Here is a 17,262-nt window from a genome sequence, read left to right as displayed (position 1 = left end):
TGATTGATATTTAATGCCGAGTCGGGAAAGGGTTGGTTGGTTGTTTTAGATCTCGGATATCGATTTATATTGTGTAATTTACAGGAAAGTCCTGTCTTTACAAAGTTACAAAACAAATAAAAAAAATCTTAATTTTTGTTAGTCTGTACCTATCAAAAATATGCCATCTACGAATATTCAATGATGTACGTTTAAGTTCGAATTAAAATTCCAATTTCTTCATTGAAAAGGGACTTTATACAAAAAGAATTCATAAAAATTACCGATGACTTTGAAAATCAAAATCAAATTTTTAAAGAAAATGCCAGTACTGAAATGTAGATATAAATGTATATAATTTGTATCCAGTTTTATTTCATAACAACTTTATTTTAAACGCATCATCCCATCAAAAACGACATTATCCCGTTAATACGCATCAATCCGTTAAAAAAGACATTAGTTTAAAAAAAAAATCAGTAAATGAAATGTCACCAAAAACGCATTAACAAAAAATATACATAAAAAAAGAAAGAAAATATTTACGGAATTCTTAATTTCAAACAAGTGTCTGCAAATCAAGGACAAATACATGAATTTCAGTTAAATGTTGAATAACTCTTAAAGGCAAATTCATTAGTCAACAAAATTAATAGTCAAAAGGAAAATATTAAAATGAAAAATCTCAAGTAATAACGAATACATATCTCGATTTATTAATGAAAGGTGCCGAATTTATCAGAATCTAATGCCGAATTAACCAGATTAAGGTGCCGAGTTCACTAGGTGCCGAGTTCACTAGATGCCGAATTCACTTTTTCTTTGAGTGCCGAATTCACCAGGTGCCGAATTTACTTGTACCCGTTTTAACAAAATATTTCCAGGTAAAAAGATATCGTAGAAAAAGTGCTAAAAATTTTGAAATTCGCGATAGGCCTATTTTCGGGCCATACCGAGCGCCGACATGCAGCACTTCCGGTAAAAATAAAATACATTCCACAAATCTACAGACATAGGTCTACTACACCTGAAAGTATCACGTGTCTATCTAAAGTCATTTAGGAGAAATCGTGCGGACAAACTGACCCTTAAAAAATCATTAAAGTGCTGATAACTTCGGACCGGAAGTGACGTCATCAAAACAGAAAAAAACGCATAAGGTTCAAGTGATGTTACATAAGTCCTGAAAGTTTCATGGGAATCCATCGAGCCGTTTTCGAGTAATCGCGTGCACAAAATTGGTAAGAAAAAAAACAATAATAATAACTAGAGCAAAGCTCGTTGCAAAGCAACGAGTAGGTCTTCCGTCCGGTTTTGACCGGAAGTGCCGGAAGTGACATCAAAAAAGAAAGCAATGAGCTTTGTCGTCTCCAGTGACTATATAATTTCAATTTTGCATCAAAAACCTTCAAAATTAGCTATTTTTGGCTACCTCCGGTTTGACCGGAAGTGACGCTGACGGACGAAAAATTAATTTTTATGCTCCCAGAGACATATGTTATCCAAAAACTTGTCAAGAACGGCAAAAATATGCATTTTCCGACTACTTCCGGTTTGGCCGGAAGTGACGAAACCGGACGTATTTTGACGACAGCGGTAGATAGAGCTTGACATTTTGAACAAGTTTGCTTCTTTGACGTATTACAAATTTTCAATACTTTTTGAGATATAAAGAAAAAACTTTTGGCCCCTCTAGGCCCCTCATTTTAGGGGCCAGTCCCTTTTGCAAGATATCATTTGAAAGATCTTGGAATTCTACACTTCTTTTGTTCTATATGTTTTAACAAAATGTTTCCAGGTAAAAAGATATCGTAGGAAAGGTGTTAAAAAATTTGAAATTCGCGATACGACTATTTTCGGGCCATAGCGAGCGCCGACGTGCGGTACTTCCGATAAAAATGAAACACGTTATACATATCTATAGACTTTGGTCTATCATACCTGAAAGTTTCATGTTTCTATCTTAAGCAATTATTGAGAAAGTCTGGAGACAACATGACCCTTCAAAAATCATAAAATCGACAATATCTCCAAACCGGAAGTGACGTCATCAAATCGGAAAAAAATGCATGAGGTTCAAGTAATGTTTTATAAGTCCTGAAAGTTTCATGAAAATCCAACAAGCCGTTTTCGAGAAATCACGTGCACAAAATCGGTAAGAAAAAAAAGAATAATAATAATAATAAAAGTGAAAAAGAAACCTAAGAATAACAAGAAGGTCTTCCGCTGAAGACGGAAGACCTTAATAAAAGTGAAAAAGAAACCTAAGAATAACAAGAAGGTCTTCCGCTGAAGACGGAAGACCTTAAAAATAATAATAATAATAACTAGATACGATCTCGTTGCGAGCAACGAGAGGTCTTCCGTCCGTTTTAGGAAAAGAAACCCACGTAAAATCGAGCTGAAAAGAGATTCAAAATTTTGGTCACAAGGAGGATTGAACCATGTCGCCAACGTGAATGCGCTTTTTTTTTTACTTTTATATCCCCAACGCGCTAACCATTAAGCTATTGGGAGTACTGCTCTAAATATACTTATGTATACCGGTACTTTTGCAACAGTTCACCTGTCTAAGAATTATAAAAAGCATTCATAATTTCGCGCCAAACGCCTCGAATAAATATTCGCGCCTTTTCTTTGGACTGATCTATTAAATAGGTATGATAGCTTCAATTAAATTTAAAAATAAAACATTCTTAGCGCCTTTATTTTATTTCGACGTTAAGAAAGTATATGTAACACATTATACACATTACATATCGTATCTAGCCCAGTTACATTAAAGCAGTGAAACGGAAATTAAGTTTTAAGATTGACATTCAATTGCAACGTACTACTGTAACGTGTCGGACCTGAGCGGTCATTAGGTCCGTGCTCGGATTACCGAGTTTTACTGGGGATATGATTGAATGCAATATATACAGATAATAATATGACACCTGCCTGGTGTCTTTAAATCAAATGACCTAAGTGCTTTGTATAATTATATATCTTCAGTTAATACCGGCACCTGCCTGGTGCCATATGATAATTGCCTCACTATACAACTGACTATATAAGTCAACATCTACCTGCCTGGTGCCTCTTGATTTAGCCTTTAACACCTGCCTGGTGTCTTACTGCTTACCAAGTTGCCTATATAACTCTAGCCAAGTGGCTACAATATACTTACACAGTATGATTTAACTTTCTAAGAGCTTCTCTGTCCTAATGACAAACCTATAGCTAACGTCACTGACTACGGCAACTTTGCACAATCCGATTTGATCGATAAACCAATTGGTTTCTGTACCAAAGTGAAGACACATGTCAGTTGGCTGTACTGCCCCCTTGTACCTCAACTTAATCAATGATGATAAGTTATCAGATATCATATTGATGAAATACAACAGACTGCCTTTCTTTTGGCAACACTATTATTATTTTCTAACAGAACATCATTTATCAATAATACTTGTATAATTCTTTTGTCAATTGACCAATTAATTACAATATTTACATTGATTATCTATTATAATATAAACAAGTAACGGGAGGTAACTCCTCCAACCATTTCACTACTACGTGAGAGTCGAAGTAGTTTTTTTACATTTCATGTATCCTTATGTTAGAATCGTTTAATCAAACGCTCAGCTGCCTCCATAAACCCCTACTCGCGAAATGGCGGAGTCTACGGAGACAGCCGCCATTTTGGACCCGCTTCAGATTTTTGAATGTTAATATCTAGACTTTGGATTTGTCAATATTCAAACAGATTATATAGTAAGCATCATTGGAAAGGTCTCTATTACCCAAGCTTAAAATACTTCAAAAATATTGAAAGACAAAAAAGTTAGAAAAATCGACTTTTTAAATTCGCATCTGGTAACAACAGGAAGTACTGACGACGAACGAAAAGTTGCGTCCTGGATAGTAATTATGACGATCTATCATCCCTGAAAGTTTCATGTTGATATCTTTTACCGTTTTTGAGTTTAATTGTGGACAAAATGTCATTTTAAAATCAGGAAATGTCCCGTAACTTGGCACCGGAAGCGAATCTTCAAAAAATCTCTCAGATAAAATAACTTCAGATAACAACACATTGTTTCCGTAAATTTCATGAAAATCCATCCAGTAGTCTTCGAGAAATCGCGTGCACAAAATTAGATGGTCAGAAAAATAATAATAAGAAGAAACAGTAGAATCACTATAAGGTCTTCCGTGAAGACGGAAGACCTTAATAATAAGAAACAGAGTAAAAACAATATGTTCCCAAACTCCGTTTGGGGAACATAATTAAAGCACAATACAATGTGCACACCAGGTCATGTGATCCTCTTTGGCATGACCTCTAATTATAGAATGAGATCCAATAAGAATATGATTTTATTTTAAAATTTGAAGAGTCCAATGCTCTTGATCCTCTTTCTCTGTGATTTATTGCATTTTATTAAAATTAATCCAATGTAAGCATTGAAAATTTTCAAGAACAATTTAAAAATCACATGTAGTTGGTGTTCATTTAAATGTATAAGTACTTCATGTAGGGTCATTGTTCAAATATGAAGGGTCAAACTCAACTGTAAAACCCATCTGAGCAGTCTTCTAAGAAGTAATACATTGGTGAAGAAATATGAATGTCTTGTCTATTCAGGAGCAAAAAATCTTGGAAAAGTAATGCATATGACAAAAATATGAATTTCTTATGTTCTTTCATTCAAAATTAAAGTTATCACCAATGTTAAAAATTTTGAAAAGTAAAGCCAAGATCACGGGGTAAAAAATCATAAAGCCTTTGAAAATCTTGTCACAGATATTAATGCACATGTGAATATAAAACACTCTAATATCTTCTCTCATTTAAAAGAAATCATCAACATTTTTTTTAAGGTGTGTCAAACTTTTAGTTCAGGATCACAAGGTCATTAAGATTAATTTTTTGTGACATACAGACAGACAAGTGGACAGAATGACAGACAGCTAGATGGAATTAATGTTCCTAAACTTTCTCAATTATCAAGAGAATTAATCAATTAATCAGTTAGTGAGAGAAAACAAAAATATGAAACAGATGAACTTCTGAGGTTCAAAACGCCTTTCAACAGAAAGTTGGAATGGCAAAATAGATGTAACCCTGCTGCATATTATTTCTCAGTGTAACAGGAAGGGAGAAAAATGTACGGCTGGACCAGGAATCGAACTGGGACACCTACATCAATAGTCAGGTGCTCTACCAACTGACCTACCCAGGCCAATATCCACGACCCAAACCATTACATCACTTTTTAAAGAAAATTGTATGCTGAAATAAAGAATGAACTTTGTTTCTTTTTATCTTTTCATCATTAATCCAATTTTTAACACATATATTTTTTTAAGTACACTGTCTAGTTTGATTGAACATTCAGTAAATAAATAGGCATTAAGTCTGAATGCACTTTCCTCTGACAATAAAGTACTAGTTATGAGCTATCACAGAATACACAGTCATCTTGTCAGAGACAGACATACTGATAGGAAGTAGGATTTCAACATCTAACATGTACATAATACATACAGTGTCACCTTGTCAGAGACATATGACATACTGATAGTTAAACGAACAATATAACATTTAAAAATTTCGTAGGATTTCAACATCTAACATGTATATATATATTAGATGTATTTATAATAGATGTGGAAATCATTTTGTGTAACACATGATTTGTAACAAATCTTTTCTTTATAAGTAGTTTAGGATGTAAAATTTCAATATAAAAGCTCAAGTACATCTAAGAACTGAATTGTCCCATTCTATATCTAATTCATTATTTTATATGTTTTCTTTCCCTTGACTTTTGACCTTCTGACCTCAAAGTTGATACATTGAGGCCTTTCTTATTTCACCTTAAGTTTCATTTCAAATGTTCAAAGAGAACTAAATTAACTTATCATATGGCAATCATTTTTAAAAAGCAGTATATCAATTTGTGATCTTTAGCTTTGGCTTAACTCGTACATAACATCCACAGACTAAACTGTATCATTTCATAACAAGATGAATTTGTGAATTTGAAATTTTGACCTAAAATAGGGATCTTCCTCAATTCATTTATTAAAGGAGTAATCATATGAAATTTTATTGCAAAAAGCTTGAGTATCTCACAGATATCATCTAAATATGGAAGTATTACAAACTGACAGTAGATGAAGAGACAACCAGACAAAAACATGCTATATTTCTAAATCCATTCTAAGCCCTCACACATGCAATATGATTTATATATTGCATAATTCTAAAAGATGCGAGGAAAATTTCAGAGTTATCTTTCTTGACATACAAACACAGTCTGGCTTCCTCCACCAGCTACAGCAAAAAAAAAAAAAAAAAAAAAATAACCTGAAACTCTCCAGTTTCTGACACATTCATGACTTGAATTTTTTTTGGAATGTAAACTATTACATGTCACTATAGAGTGTTGTATACTACTACATATGTCACACCCACCTGGATCTCTTGATCAAACTTGAGGCGGACCACGCCCCCTGGTGCAGTGTCCTTCCCCTCTGTGCTGCGAGCTATGACCATCTTCTCAGGGAACAGGAAGATATGACAATCCTCTCCCACTTCTGCCTCCCCACTCCATACTGTAGCTGTCTCCTAAATAGAGCAAATTCAGTATTCATTCAATCTTTTATCTAATGCTCAAGTTTTGATCTGGACTTCAACTTATGATCCCTATTTACAGCAATTTAATGACATTCAATGAAATAGAGATAGAGAGTTCTAAATTTAAAAAAAAAATTATTATTGAAACTTATGCATGTATATGCTGAAAAATGTGTGGCATATACCTGTGATATGACACAGTAAGCCTGAGTAAATCACTGGTTACGATATGCTACATATGTGTGATATTACTATTCGAGACATACGTGTGATATGACACAGTGAGCAGGCTCTGGGTTCTCCCAGCCCTCCATATTGTCCAGTAACATGATGTTCTCCACCTCTCGACAGATGTCACTCAGCATACTGACTGCCTTCAACAGCTCCACACAGTCCCCACCCCCAGCCTTAGTGAACTTGATCAAGTTCTGAAACAGATTGTCAAAATATTGCATCCAGACATTCAAATAAAACATATGCATAAGTATGAATCATTCATTCAAATAACATGGAACTTTAAAAATTAGTAATTATTCATTTATTAAAATATATAAAATTACTGAAAGAATTTGATGAGGGTAGGGTACCTTTAAGAGATCCATGTATTCATGGATTCTTTCCACTGGTCTATCCAACAGTTCCTGGAGAGTGTCACTTTCATCCCCAATGCTCTTACTATAGTCCTACATCACAAAAAAGAAATACCATAACCAATACTCTTACTACAGTCCTACATAATAATGCAAACACTTAGCTCCCTATTTCCTGGAGGAGTTTAAGAATTTAACAGTTTAAATGATTCATATGATGCATACCTGTAGGAATTTTTTCAGTTCCTTAGACTCCAAGCTTTCACCAGCTTTATTTTTACCAGCAAGGTATGGTAGATACTCAGAGAAGCTTTCCCTCTGTCAACAAAATAAAAAGTCAAAATCACATTGTATAACAGATGCATTAAGCTTTTTATATTTTAATTAGAACACAATATATACTTATTGCTTTGAATATTTTAATGTCAGTTATGTATTTGTTTATAGAAGAGGACCTTTTTAAGGAATACATATGCCACTTTTTCGGGTTCATTTTTTGCAGCAATCAATTCTGGCAGCAATTTTCTGTTGAAAAAAAAAGAAATTATATAAATGCATGTTACTTTCATTGAAAAAAAAATTATAAAATATAGTTCTTTGATAGGGTTCATCCCTGGATATATATATTTCAGTAACTTCACAGTAAGGCATATTGAAAAAGCACAAAACCTGGGATGAAAGTGCTTTCCCTTTGCCTGAACTGTTAGGCTTACGTACAATGAAACTGATCAATTCACTGATGATTGCACTGTTAGATTTACCGATACATATGATGGAAGTGAGACCCTTACTTATGATGGAACTGATAGAGTGCTTCCACATTCCTAAAGATGTCTTTTCCTTTGCTTTTGTCGGGGAACTCGTCGTCGGCGACATCGAAGTAGTTCTCTATCAGGTCCCTGAGATCACACACATAGTCAGTCTCACTGTCCAGCAGGTCCTGTACCAGCTTCCTACGACCAGAAAATCACCGTCACTAATAAACTCCAGCTGACACAGCTCAGAGAAAAATCAAAGTTTTTTTATTATACAACAATGTTTTAAAGAGGAACATTAAAAATACTGTACCTAACATGGGGTAAAGTTGACGCTAAAACTTTAAACCAATTAAGATAAATATTACCAGCTTACAAATACTGGTAATTCATTAAAATATTTTCTTTAGTGATCCTAATCATTTACATACTCTGTTACCAAAATCAAAAAGCACCAAACCTTTTCTTTTCTTCCACTTTTTCAATGCAGACATTGCTCTCCAGTTCTTTAGGGTCTGTTCTCTCTTTTCCTAAACATGGTTTTAAATTCTCTGGACTAGCATAGCACACCTGTCATTATAATAAGAATACATTGTGATTATTGAATCTCTACAAAATAATTCAACTTTTCTGGCTATGTAGTAAATTTTAAATCACAATAAATCACATATACACAGAAATTCTATTTCTACTAAGATCTGGCAGCTGTCATAACAACTAACTGCACTGGATGAAACATAGCAAAGTACTTCAAATTGTCTTACTCTTATTATCTCGTCTGGCATAATAACTGCTGTATTAATGAAAGCATATAGAAAATCTAAGGAATACATTAGAAATACAGTGTCAGTCAAGAGGTTTGTTCATCATTGACAAAAGCTTGATTGCCAGCTAGGGCACCTATTTAGAGTTCTGGCAGCCTTGTCTGGTTCAATGCATTTTTTTTGTCAGGCAGATCAAGTTGTTTGCAAGATATATGTTAAGTTTTCTAATGTAAATCAGAAATATATTTCTCAATATCATCGGCTGAAAAACATGAATGCCAGAGAGTAGTATCGGGCAACCTGGAGCATTCACATTAATTCCTATGAACGCCGATATTGGCCCGATAATTTTCAAAAAACCTCAGGCCATTGGTCGTTTTTTGAAAGGTGACTGGGGTTTTACAGTGTACTACCAAAGATGTTAGGGAAGCAATTATTACAAAACATACGTTGGATAACTAAGATTTTATTATGATGAATTGAATTTTATATACAAATACGTTATACTAAAAATAAAGTCAGTTCAATATATCACATTTTGAGATCTTTGGAAATTTGTTACAGCGGAGTTGCCAATCCGGGTCACTCCTGTGTATTTTATGCCATTTTGTTTAAGATCATAAATTTAATGAATACACTGGTCTATATATGTAAATTTGTATATAATAACTGTAAAAATTTTACAATGAATTTTTCAGAATTTTTCTTTGGACTTTGAAGAACTTTTCTATATCCATGCATTTGCTCTATCCGTGTTTGTAGTTAACAAGTTTTGCTGTATTTTGGGTATCATTAACAAAACTAATACAGTAATGTCAAAAACATTATAAAACATCATTCAGCTCTGTTAATATTTATAAAATTTGCATATTTTAATCGGCTTCCTGCATACCGTCCCGTCATGTGTTTTCGTGGTATATATGTTTTCGTGGTATTTTTTATTTTTAGGAATAATACCACAATGCGAGATCGGAATGACGTCATATTTGCTATTAATAAAGGGGAACCCTGTGCATTTTTTATGACCAAATGTTAAACCGTTTTGCCTTTGTCAAAATAAAATATAGCGAGTGAGTTATGCATAGTTCGCAAATTTGACAATTTGCGTAATATACGCTTATCCAACGTGTTTTGAACTAGAATATCAAACTTACAAACTAATAGCCAGCGATCCTGCATATCATCGTCTGTTAACTATCCATACAGCTTCCGGTCATGTGACAATAATTTGGAATTTCCCACTTTTGATTTTTTTCTACGGTGATCTAGTAACGTCATTTTTTATATAATTTTCAAAGAAAATATCGGGGGTGTTAAAAAGTTACATGCTAAAAAAAATATTATGCCATTGATAATTAATTGAATTAAACATTTTATTTCTTTAAGTATACATGGAATTAATATTTTAAAACATGAAACATTAAAATAAAGATTTACAAAATTATTTCTAGGCCACTCATGAGAAAGAGAAAATTTTTACATTATTTAGCAATACAGCTTACGCACGCCTAGATAGATGTGGTCTTAATTAACAACAAATAAATTTCCATGTCAAATAATGTAATCGTTTTGTCAATTAACTAGTATTTTTGACTCTGTAAAATTTATAAGGATTTTGCCCGACTAGATTTCCATAGTTTGCTTGTTTTATAAATACCACGAAAACATATGACGTCAGCAAAAAAATCGAAAGAGCAACTATGCAAGAATTTAATGACCTTCAGAACAAATAACAAATGATATGTGAGTTAAAATCATTTTAAAATAAGGAGAATTATTGTTTGTATATGTGGTAAATAGCAAACATCTCAATTATTCAGTCTTGAAGCACTTTATTACAAATTAACCGTAATGCCACGAAAACTCATGATTCGAGGGTTAATGTTGTTATTGTAAAAAATACATTTATTTACTGACTTGCAAGATATTTTCTTTCTTCTAAAATTTTCACGACCAAGTCTAAACAGATGCATATAAAAACCATGTTTTATGTCTCTGGTTTAAACCATATGCCTAAAGCAGAACCAAGTTCGAGTTTACTTGCTCGTAGCGAGGGATCCAAAACTAAAATGCTAGTCTAAGTCCTTGAGGTGTGCCTACTAAAGTTTTCCCGCGTTTCGTAGAATAGCGGGAAAACATTGTATGATAGGAACGTATTTTATTGGAAATGCCTGTTTATGGTAGGCGTGGCCAAAGGAAGGCCAATGGGAAGGTGGTATTTTGTGAGGTGTTGGATCATTCTAAGTCAGTGCTCCGCAGAACACACACGTGTTTTTCCTGAGTTTTGGGGAGCAGGAACGAGCAAGCAGAACCGATGTCAAAAGAAAACCAGGGTCCTGTAACGATTGTTACTTTCCATGTCATCGGGCTATGCAATGTACAAATAAAGAAACAGTTTCTAAGATAAGTATAAGTGTTCTAAGAATATTAATGATAAGGAAACGAAATACCAAGATAGTTTTATTAAAGGTTTATTGTAAGAAACTATAGTATAAATGAAAATGTTAAAGTTCATTCTATCGATTATTAAGGTGAGAGTTTTGGGGTAGATAATTATATATTTTATTTATTTGTAACTTTGTATCCATTCATTATATTCAAATGAAAGTACAATAAACAACACACCATTACGACATAGCAACGACATGTAGCGGTTTTATTGTACAATGTACATATAACATGCAAAATATGAAAAACAATTTTTATTTACATGTTAAATGTTGGATTGAGTAATAGTAAAGTAAGTAAGTAAGTAAGTAAATATTTTTTTATTATAGTGACATGTGTATACAGTAATTTTTAACATTCGATATACAATTAAACATATATGTGGAACACCCGGCCCATCGGACCTATAAGTCACTTTTAGCAATAGATATACATGTACAATAATTACATGCGTGTGATTTTTCTTTGTCTTATATTATAGGCTTTATAAATAAAATTTGCAGATTGACGAGGGAAATGAGTTAACAGATATTTAAAGAGAACATTTAAATCATTATAATGTAAATTTGAAATTCCAATATTTCTTAGAAAGTCTTGTCTACAGATTTTATATAGATTGCACACACAAAATGAAGTTCGTCCTCACTAAAAGTAATAAAAGATAAGATTTAAACTTTTATCGTAAACGACGTGTCGTCCTAAATCGGCATTTAAATCACTGTTCGCCTCAAGACATTTTGTAGCCTTGCTAGTGAAACCGGTTTTAGAGAACCACGTGGTATTCACCGGGTGTTCAAGTGAAAACCTTGAAATTCTGAAAAAAAAAAAAAAAAAGTAATTCAAAGTTATTTACACCAAGTAAAAATCGATTTCTATCTAATTCGTACCTCAAACGAAATAAATATATAAAAAGGTTGAGTAGCTGAGGTCAAGGATATACCTCATGTTGCAGTTAAATAGGACGAGTATGCATTCAAAAAAAAAAAAAAAGGACAAGTAAAGTGTTTATTCAGCTATCATCTTAGACCGTAGTCAGTGGGAATACGATGGTGTATTAAAATATTTTTGTGTTCAATGCTTTACCATTTGGTATTCCATTTGCTGCATTCTTATTATAAAGTTATACAAAAAAAAAAAAAAAAAAAAAATTAAAAAAAAAAAAAAAAAAGGTAAATATTGGACAGGACAAGGAATTTCCCTGTATTTCTTAAGCAGCTGTAAGTATCTGTAAGTTTTATTCAAACTTTTTTGGACTTTGGACATTGTGTAGTATTCACAATTCATTTAGCGGCCTTAACAACCATAGTTTGGTAATTTTCGAGTGGAATAATGAAACAATAGTACATGTATATAACTTCCCAGAGAACAGAAAAATTGCTACGGCATATCAGTGAAATTTAAGTCAAAGTTAGTTGTTTTCAAAGTATGATAATATTTCAATTACTTATAACAACTTGTATGAGAGAGCAAATCATTTCATAACTCGGAAGCCGCTATAGGAAATGTGGCTGGATTTTATACAACGATACATTGGAATCTTTTATCAGATTCAGGATCTGAAGAGTTTTCGAAACAAAGGTTTTTTGAAAGTTTAAACTCTGTATCTTACATTTGTGATAATCAGTGGAAATTGTTCATGTAGACGGCCAGAAGATCCATAATATCAAAAAAAAAAAAAAAAATGTTAAAGGAGAAGTCTATATCAAAGTTTTCTTTGGATTTGTGTCTCATCCTTTGGAATCTGTTAATTATAAATATGCTTAATTCAAAAGGTCTAGAGAAGAAATCTTATTTGAATATTTATAATGATGCGTCTGATTCATGTTATTGGTGCTCTAATAGAAAGATTCAATCATTCAAAAACGTTAAATACGTGGACAAGTCAGGAATCTTGTCAAAACGTTTAATACTTAGACAAGTTAGGAATCTTGTCAGAAACGTTCAATACGGGGACATGTCAGGAATTTTGTCAGAAACGTTCAATACGTGGACAAGTCAGAATCTTGTCAGAGTTCTATGTGGAGAGAACCGGAATCTAAAAATAGATAAATGAATATTATAGGGAAAAGTATTTGGGATATATAGACAAGATGTGTGTAGAATTATAGAGGTGGGCAGTAGAAAGCCATAATATTAATAAAATATTGCAAAACGGATACGTGGTAATCGTAAAAAAAAAAAAATAATAATAAGTTAGAGCCAAAACTTTTAGTATGTGCTTAAATAGCAACGATTGGAGAGTTAAAACTTATGTGTTTGAAAACATATGTTGAACCTTAGGTCCACTTGTTTGTGACAGTTTTACTACTGATTAAAACTCAAGGTGTAAAAAAAAAAAAAAATAGATAGAATAAAATAAAAATTGTCATGTCAAGGCACTAGTCGAAATAATATATTTAGACAATGTATAGCTTATTAATAACTGATTAGTGTCTCCAACAAGGCTTAGTATCAGAAAGAGTGCTTTAATGTTTCCAGTATGGAAGTCTGTTTCTTATTGGTAGCTTTTTAAAAAAGAATAAAGGAAGTCAAATGACAAAATTTTGTTAAAAGAAATTAAACAAGTAACGTATTTGATAACTCAAAAGGGTGCAAGGTATTTATGGTGGACACAAGATAATCGATATGATTCTTCTTAGATTTTTTATTAAATATAGTATAAACATTCGTTTTACGCATAACTTGTTTTTGCAGACATAACTTTGGACAAGATCATGGAAAAGGTGGTAAAATCAGCATGGATTCAGAACATATAGGAAATGTCGTCCTAATGTAGAAGTTGTGTGATTATCGAGAGAAATGTGTAAAAAATAATAAAATCAAAATTTGTGATTTGTGCGACTGTGTCATCAAGTGAGTACATTCCATTCTGGGATATTCGGGTCTAAACGATTCATTCCAGGAAACACGGATCCTAACGATCATTCCATTTGTAAAAATATTTCGTGGAGTTTCAGACAGATCAACAAATGCAAGATGATTAAGGTATCGACGAGTTCAGATCATTATGTCGCTTCTGACGTAGTCTTAGCAGATATAAATTCATCAAAAGCGTTCATACGTAAAATTATAAATGAACAAGACAGACAAGAAAATGAAACAGTGATAGTTTGTGAATCTGCATCAACAAGCTCTGTGAAAATATTAACATTGGCATATATTTTATGGGCGCAGGCGTTGACGCTACAGCGGGCAATTCGACCACGTCCCCTGTTTAAAGACTGTCGGGTTCGACAAAAGACAGCTATGTTAATGTCAGTTTGGAAAGTACATTTTAATTTTAAAAAAAAAAAAAAAAAAGGGGGGGGGGTCGGTATTATCAAACATTTTTCCTTAGAAAGAACAGTTGCTTGTTCATCATTATTTTTTTTCAGTTGTAATTTATAAATTTGATATCTGAAAGTTATATTTTTTCACGCTCTAACTTTTGAACTTGATATTCTAAGCTAGCCTGGCTTACAGCTTAAGTGTTGTATTATTTGAGGTGTAGTCTGTCAAATAATGAGTGAAGATTATACTAAAGTTTTCCCGCGTTTCGTAGAATAGCGGGAAAACATTGTATGATAGGAACGTATTTTATTGGAAATGCCTGTTTATGGTAGGCGTGGCCAAAGGAAGGCCAATGGGAAGGTGGTATTTTGTGAGGTGTTGGATCATTCTAAGTCAGTGCTCCGCAGAACACACACGTGTTTTTGTTTATATCTATATTCAAATTAATACGTTGATATATGTATTATATTATATATATATGTAATATTGTCATATATTTTGATTTTGCTTTATTGTACATGTACATAAACGGTGTTTATGCATACCAAGTACTGCTCCGAATGCACGTCCGGCATTCTCCCTTGAGGCATTATTTACATAGCGACGGACACAGGTTTTCCATAGTTACTCGTCTATGGTTTTTTCCTGGGCGGTTTTTAATGTCTTTGATTGGGGTATAATGAATAGCATGTAACGCATAGTTAACCAAAACATTGCAGTACTTCATTGTTCACATACACAATAATGTATGCCTGTTTGTTATGAATTGTTATTAAATAAATGCCAGCTGCTCCCACTAAGCTAGCCTGGCTTACAGCTTAAGTGTTGTATTATTTGAGGTGTAGTCTGTCAAATAATGAGTGAAGATTATACATTTTGATGATTTTCTCTATCTGTTATTTATTCCTATTACTTTTTATTGTTATGAAATAAATTATGTCATAATTAGGCCTAATCGATAATTTATTTAAATTTAAATTAAACGAATCCTTTGAATTTTCAATTTACCCTCCATGATGACGATCCATCTTCTGCATCTGGAAACGAGGATATTGAACCCGATCCTTTTACACAAAATTGTTACCCGTGAAGAAAAAAAATCCATCATTGGTCCTCGATTTTTTTTTCTTGCCACCCCTCTCCAACGAGCAAAATATGTTTATTATTATTATTATTTACGTTTGTTTGTGTTTGTTATTTTATTTTTGCTTGTTTCCTTGACTTTGATTTTATAAAAAAAATTTCTGTATCAGAACACTTTTTGCGAGTCTCAACGGTAAGAAAAAACACATCCGTTAATAAAAAAAAATAACTATTCACCATAGAGATTTCAACTGAGCTGTTCCATTAATCATGGAAAAAGGAAAATGTACAAAATGAACTTTCTTCCAGATCATTTTGATTGTGCCAAGTTTGATGTTTTTTATGCAGGTGATTCGAACCGTTTACCTGACAATTTAACAGGTGCTCCACCAATTAACTGCATTAGAACACATTCTGTATATTGTAAGCGTAAACTGACCAACGAGATACCATCCTGACTGATCTCCAATTTAAAATTCCATGGATTCCAAAGTCAGAAATATTATTAAAGAACATACAATAGAATGCTGTCTAAATTAGAGTTTCGAACACCTGTAAAACGCATTTATGATGTTTTCAGGTAAGATATTTTATAAAGACCCCTATTCTTAACCTTTTTTATGTTATAACATTTATACCTCGTCTTTCGCGTGTTCTTTCCTGACCAGCCAATGGGAGCCCTTGGTTCTGTCCAAGACGTCCACCACGTCACCTTTTTCCAGGATGACGTCGTTTAAAGCGTCAATGACTTTGGAACATACTTCAAACTTTTTGCAGAAGGAATCCTGAAATATTCATTACATATTGTGAATTTTCCCTTTTTGATGACTGATTAATTTGTCAATACGTTTTTTTTTTTATTTCGTGTGCCAATGGCGGTATACATAGTTGAATGTTCATGTAAATATGTCTTTAAGGACAAGGAACTTTCGCACGGCAGTGAATGGGAAACTTATATCATTCTCATCAATATCACTAGCTCATTACTACCTCATCATTACTCTGACCTTCAATGATGAAGAGGGAATGTTCTAAGACTTCACAAACAAACCTCGGATTCCGTAATCTCCAGCCTGACTTTGGGGGAGAACTTCAATGTACCCTCTGACAGATTTTCAAATATCGGTTTTACGTGTGATGGCTCTACTAGTTCCAATGGCTTCATGTTATTCATTTCATCACCTGCCAAAATAAACCTTTTTAACAGATATCGAGCTGGTAATTTCAATGAATTCTTTATCTCCTTTTTTACTTCATGTTATGTTTATTTATTTGTCCATTTCCTTCACGGTGAAAATGTTTCAAATTTACAACTACATGTTGCGTGGAAAACGGCATACTTTTTTATGCGTTCAAAATAATTTTATATCTCGTAAAATTCGATTACTTTATAACAAAATTCATATATTTTACATACTTCACAGCCACATGGCATCGAAACGAGATAGAATAGACAATATGTATCTTCTCCACTTTAAAAAAGTAGATGTTTTATCGTTACTCTTGATGAATGCAATATTTATTTATTGTTATTTATTTGTAAATCATTTATTTGTTTACTTTTTTTTGCTTGTTAAAGATTTTTCAAGTGAACTGTCTTTTTTTCTCTCCCCCCAACTCCCGTCCCACTTTTTAAAACGATGATATGTGCCTGCATTTTAAAAGGTGTGTATTTCATTTCTTCTGATATATTTAGCTTTAGATGGATTTAATCGAGTGATAGTCGAAAATTCTCAAGA

The 17,262-nt window shown here is 33.0% G+C and overlaps 1 protein-coding gene across 4 annotated transcripts in view; it reads right to left on the bottom strand.

Annotated features, from left to right (window-relative positions):
• Positions 1-17,262, bottom strand: part of LOC134257299 (titin-like) — an 85,082-nt gene that overhangs the window by 62,034 nt on the left and 5,786 nt on the right. For all 4 annotated transcript variants that reach the window (XM_062739933.1, XM_062739934.1, XM_062739936.1 and 1 more), the window contains exons 6-14: positions 16,575-16,705; positions 16,162-16,308; positions 8,419-8,528; positions 7,995-8,156; positions 7,659-7,728; positions 7,429-7,521; positions 7,201-7,296; positions 6,880-7,041; positions 6,452-6,604 (exon numbers count right to left, since the gene is read on the bottom strand). In XM_062739933.1, coding sequence (XP_062595917.1) covers positions 6,452-6,604; positions 6,880-7,041; positions 7,201-7,296; positions 7,429-7,521; positions 7,659-7,728; positions 7,995-8,156; positions 8,419-8,528; positions 16,162-16,308; positions 16,575-16,705 — 1,124 coding nt within the window. The remainder of the gene's footprint in view (positions 1-6,451; positions 6,605-6,879; positions 7,042-7,200; positions 7,297-7,428; positions 7,522-7,658; positions 7,729-7,994; positions 8,157-8,418; positions 8,529-16,161; positions 16,309-16,574; positions 16,706-17,262) is intronic.

The sequence above is a fragment of the Saccostrea cucullata genome, unplaced genomic scaffold, assembly GCF_032062105.1.
Source record: "Saccostrea cucullata isolate Sc308-1 unplaced genomic scaffold, CSIRO_AGI_Scuc_v1 ctg2626, whole genome shotgun sequence".
Lineage (NCBI taxonomy): Eukaryota > Metazoa > Mollusca > Bivalvia > Ostreida > Ostreidae > Saccostrea > Saccostrea cuccullata.
The sequence above is the reverse complement of the archived record's forward strand: the minus strand, read 5'-3'. Positions and strand labels throughout refer to the sequence as shown.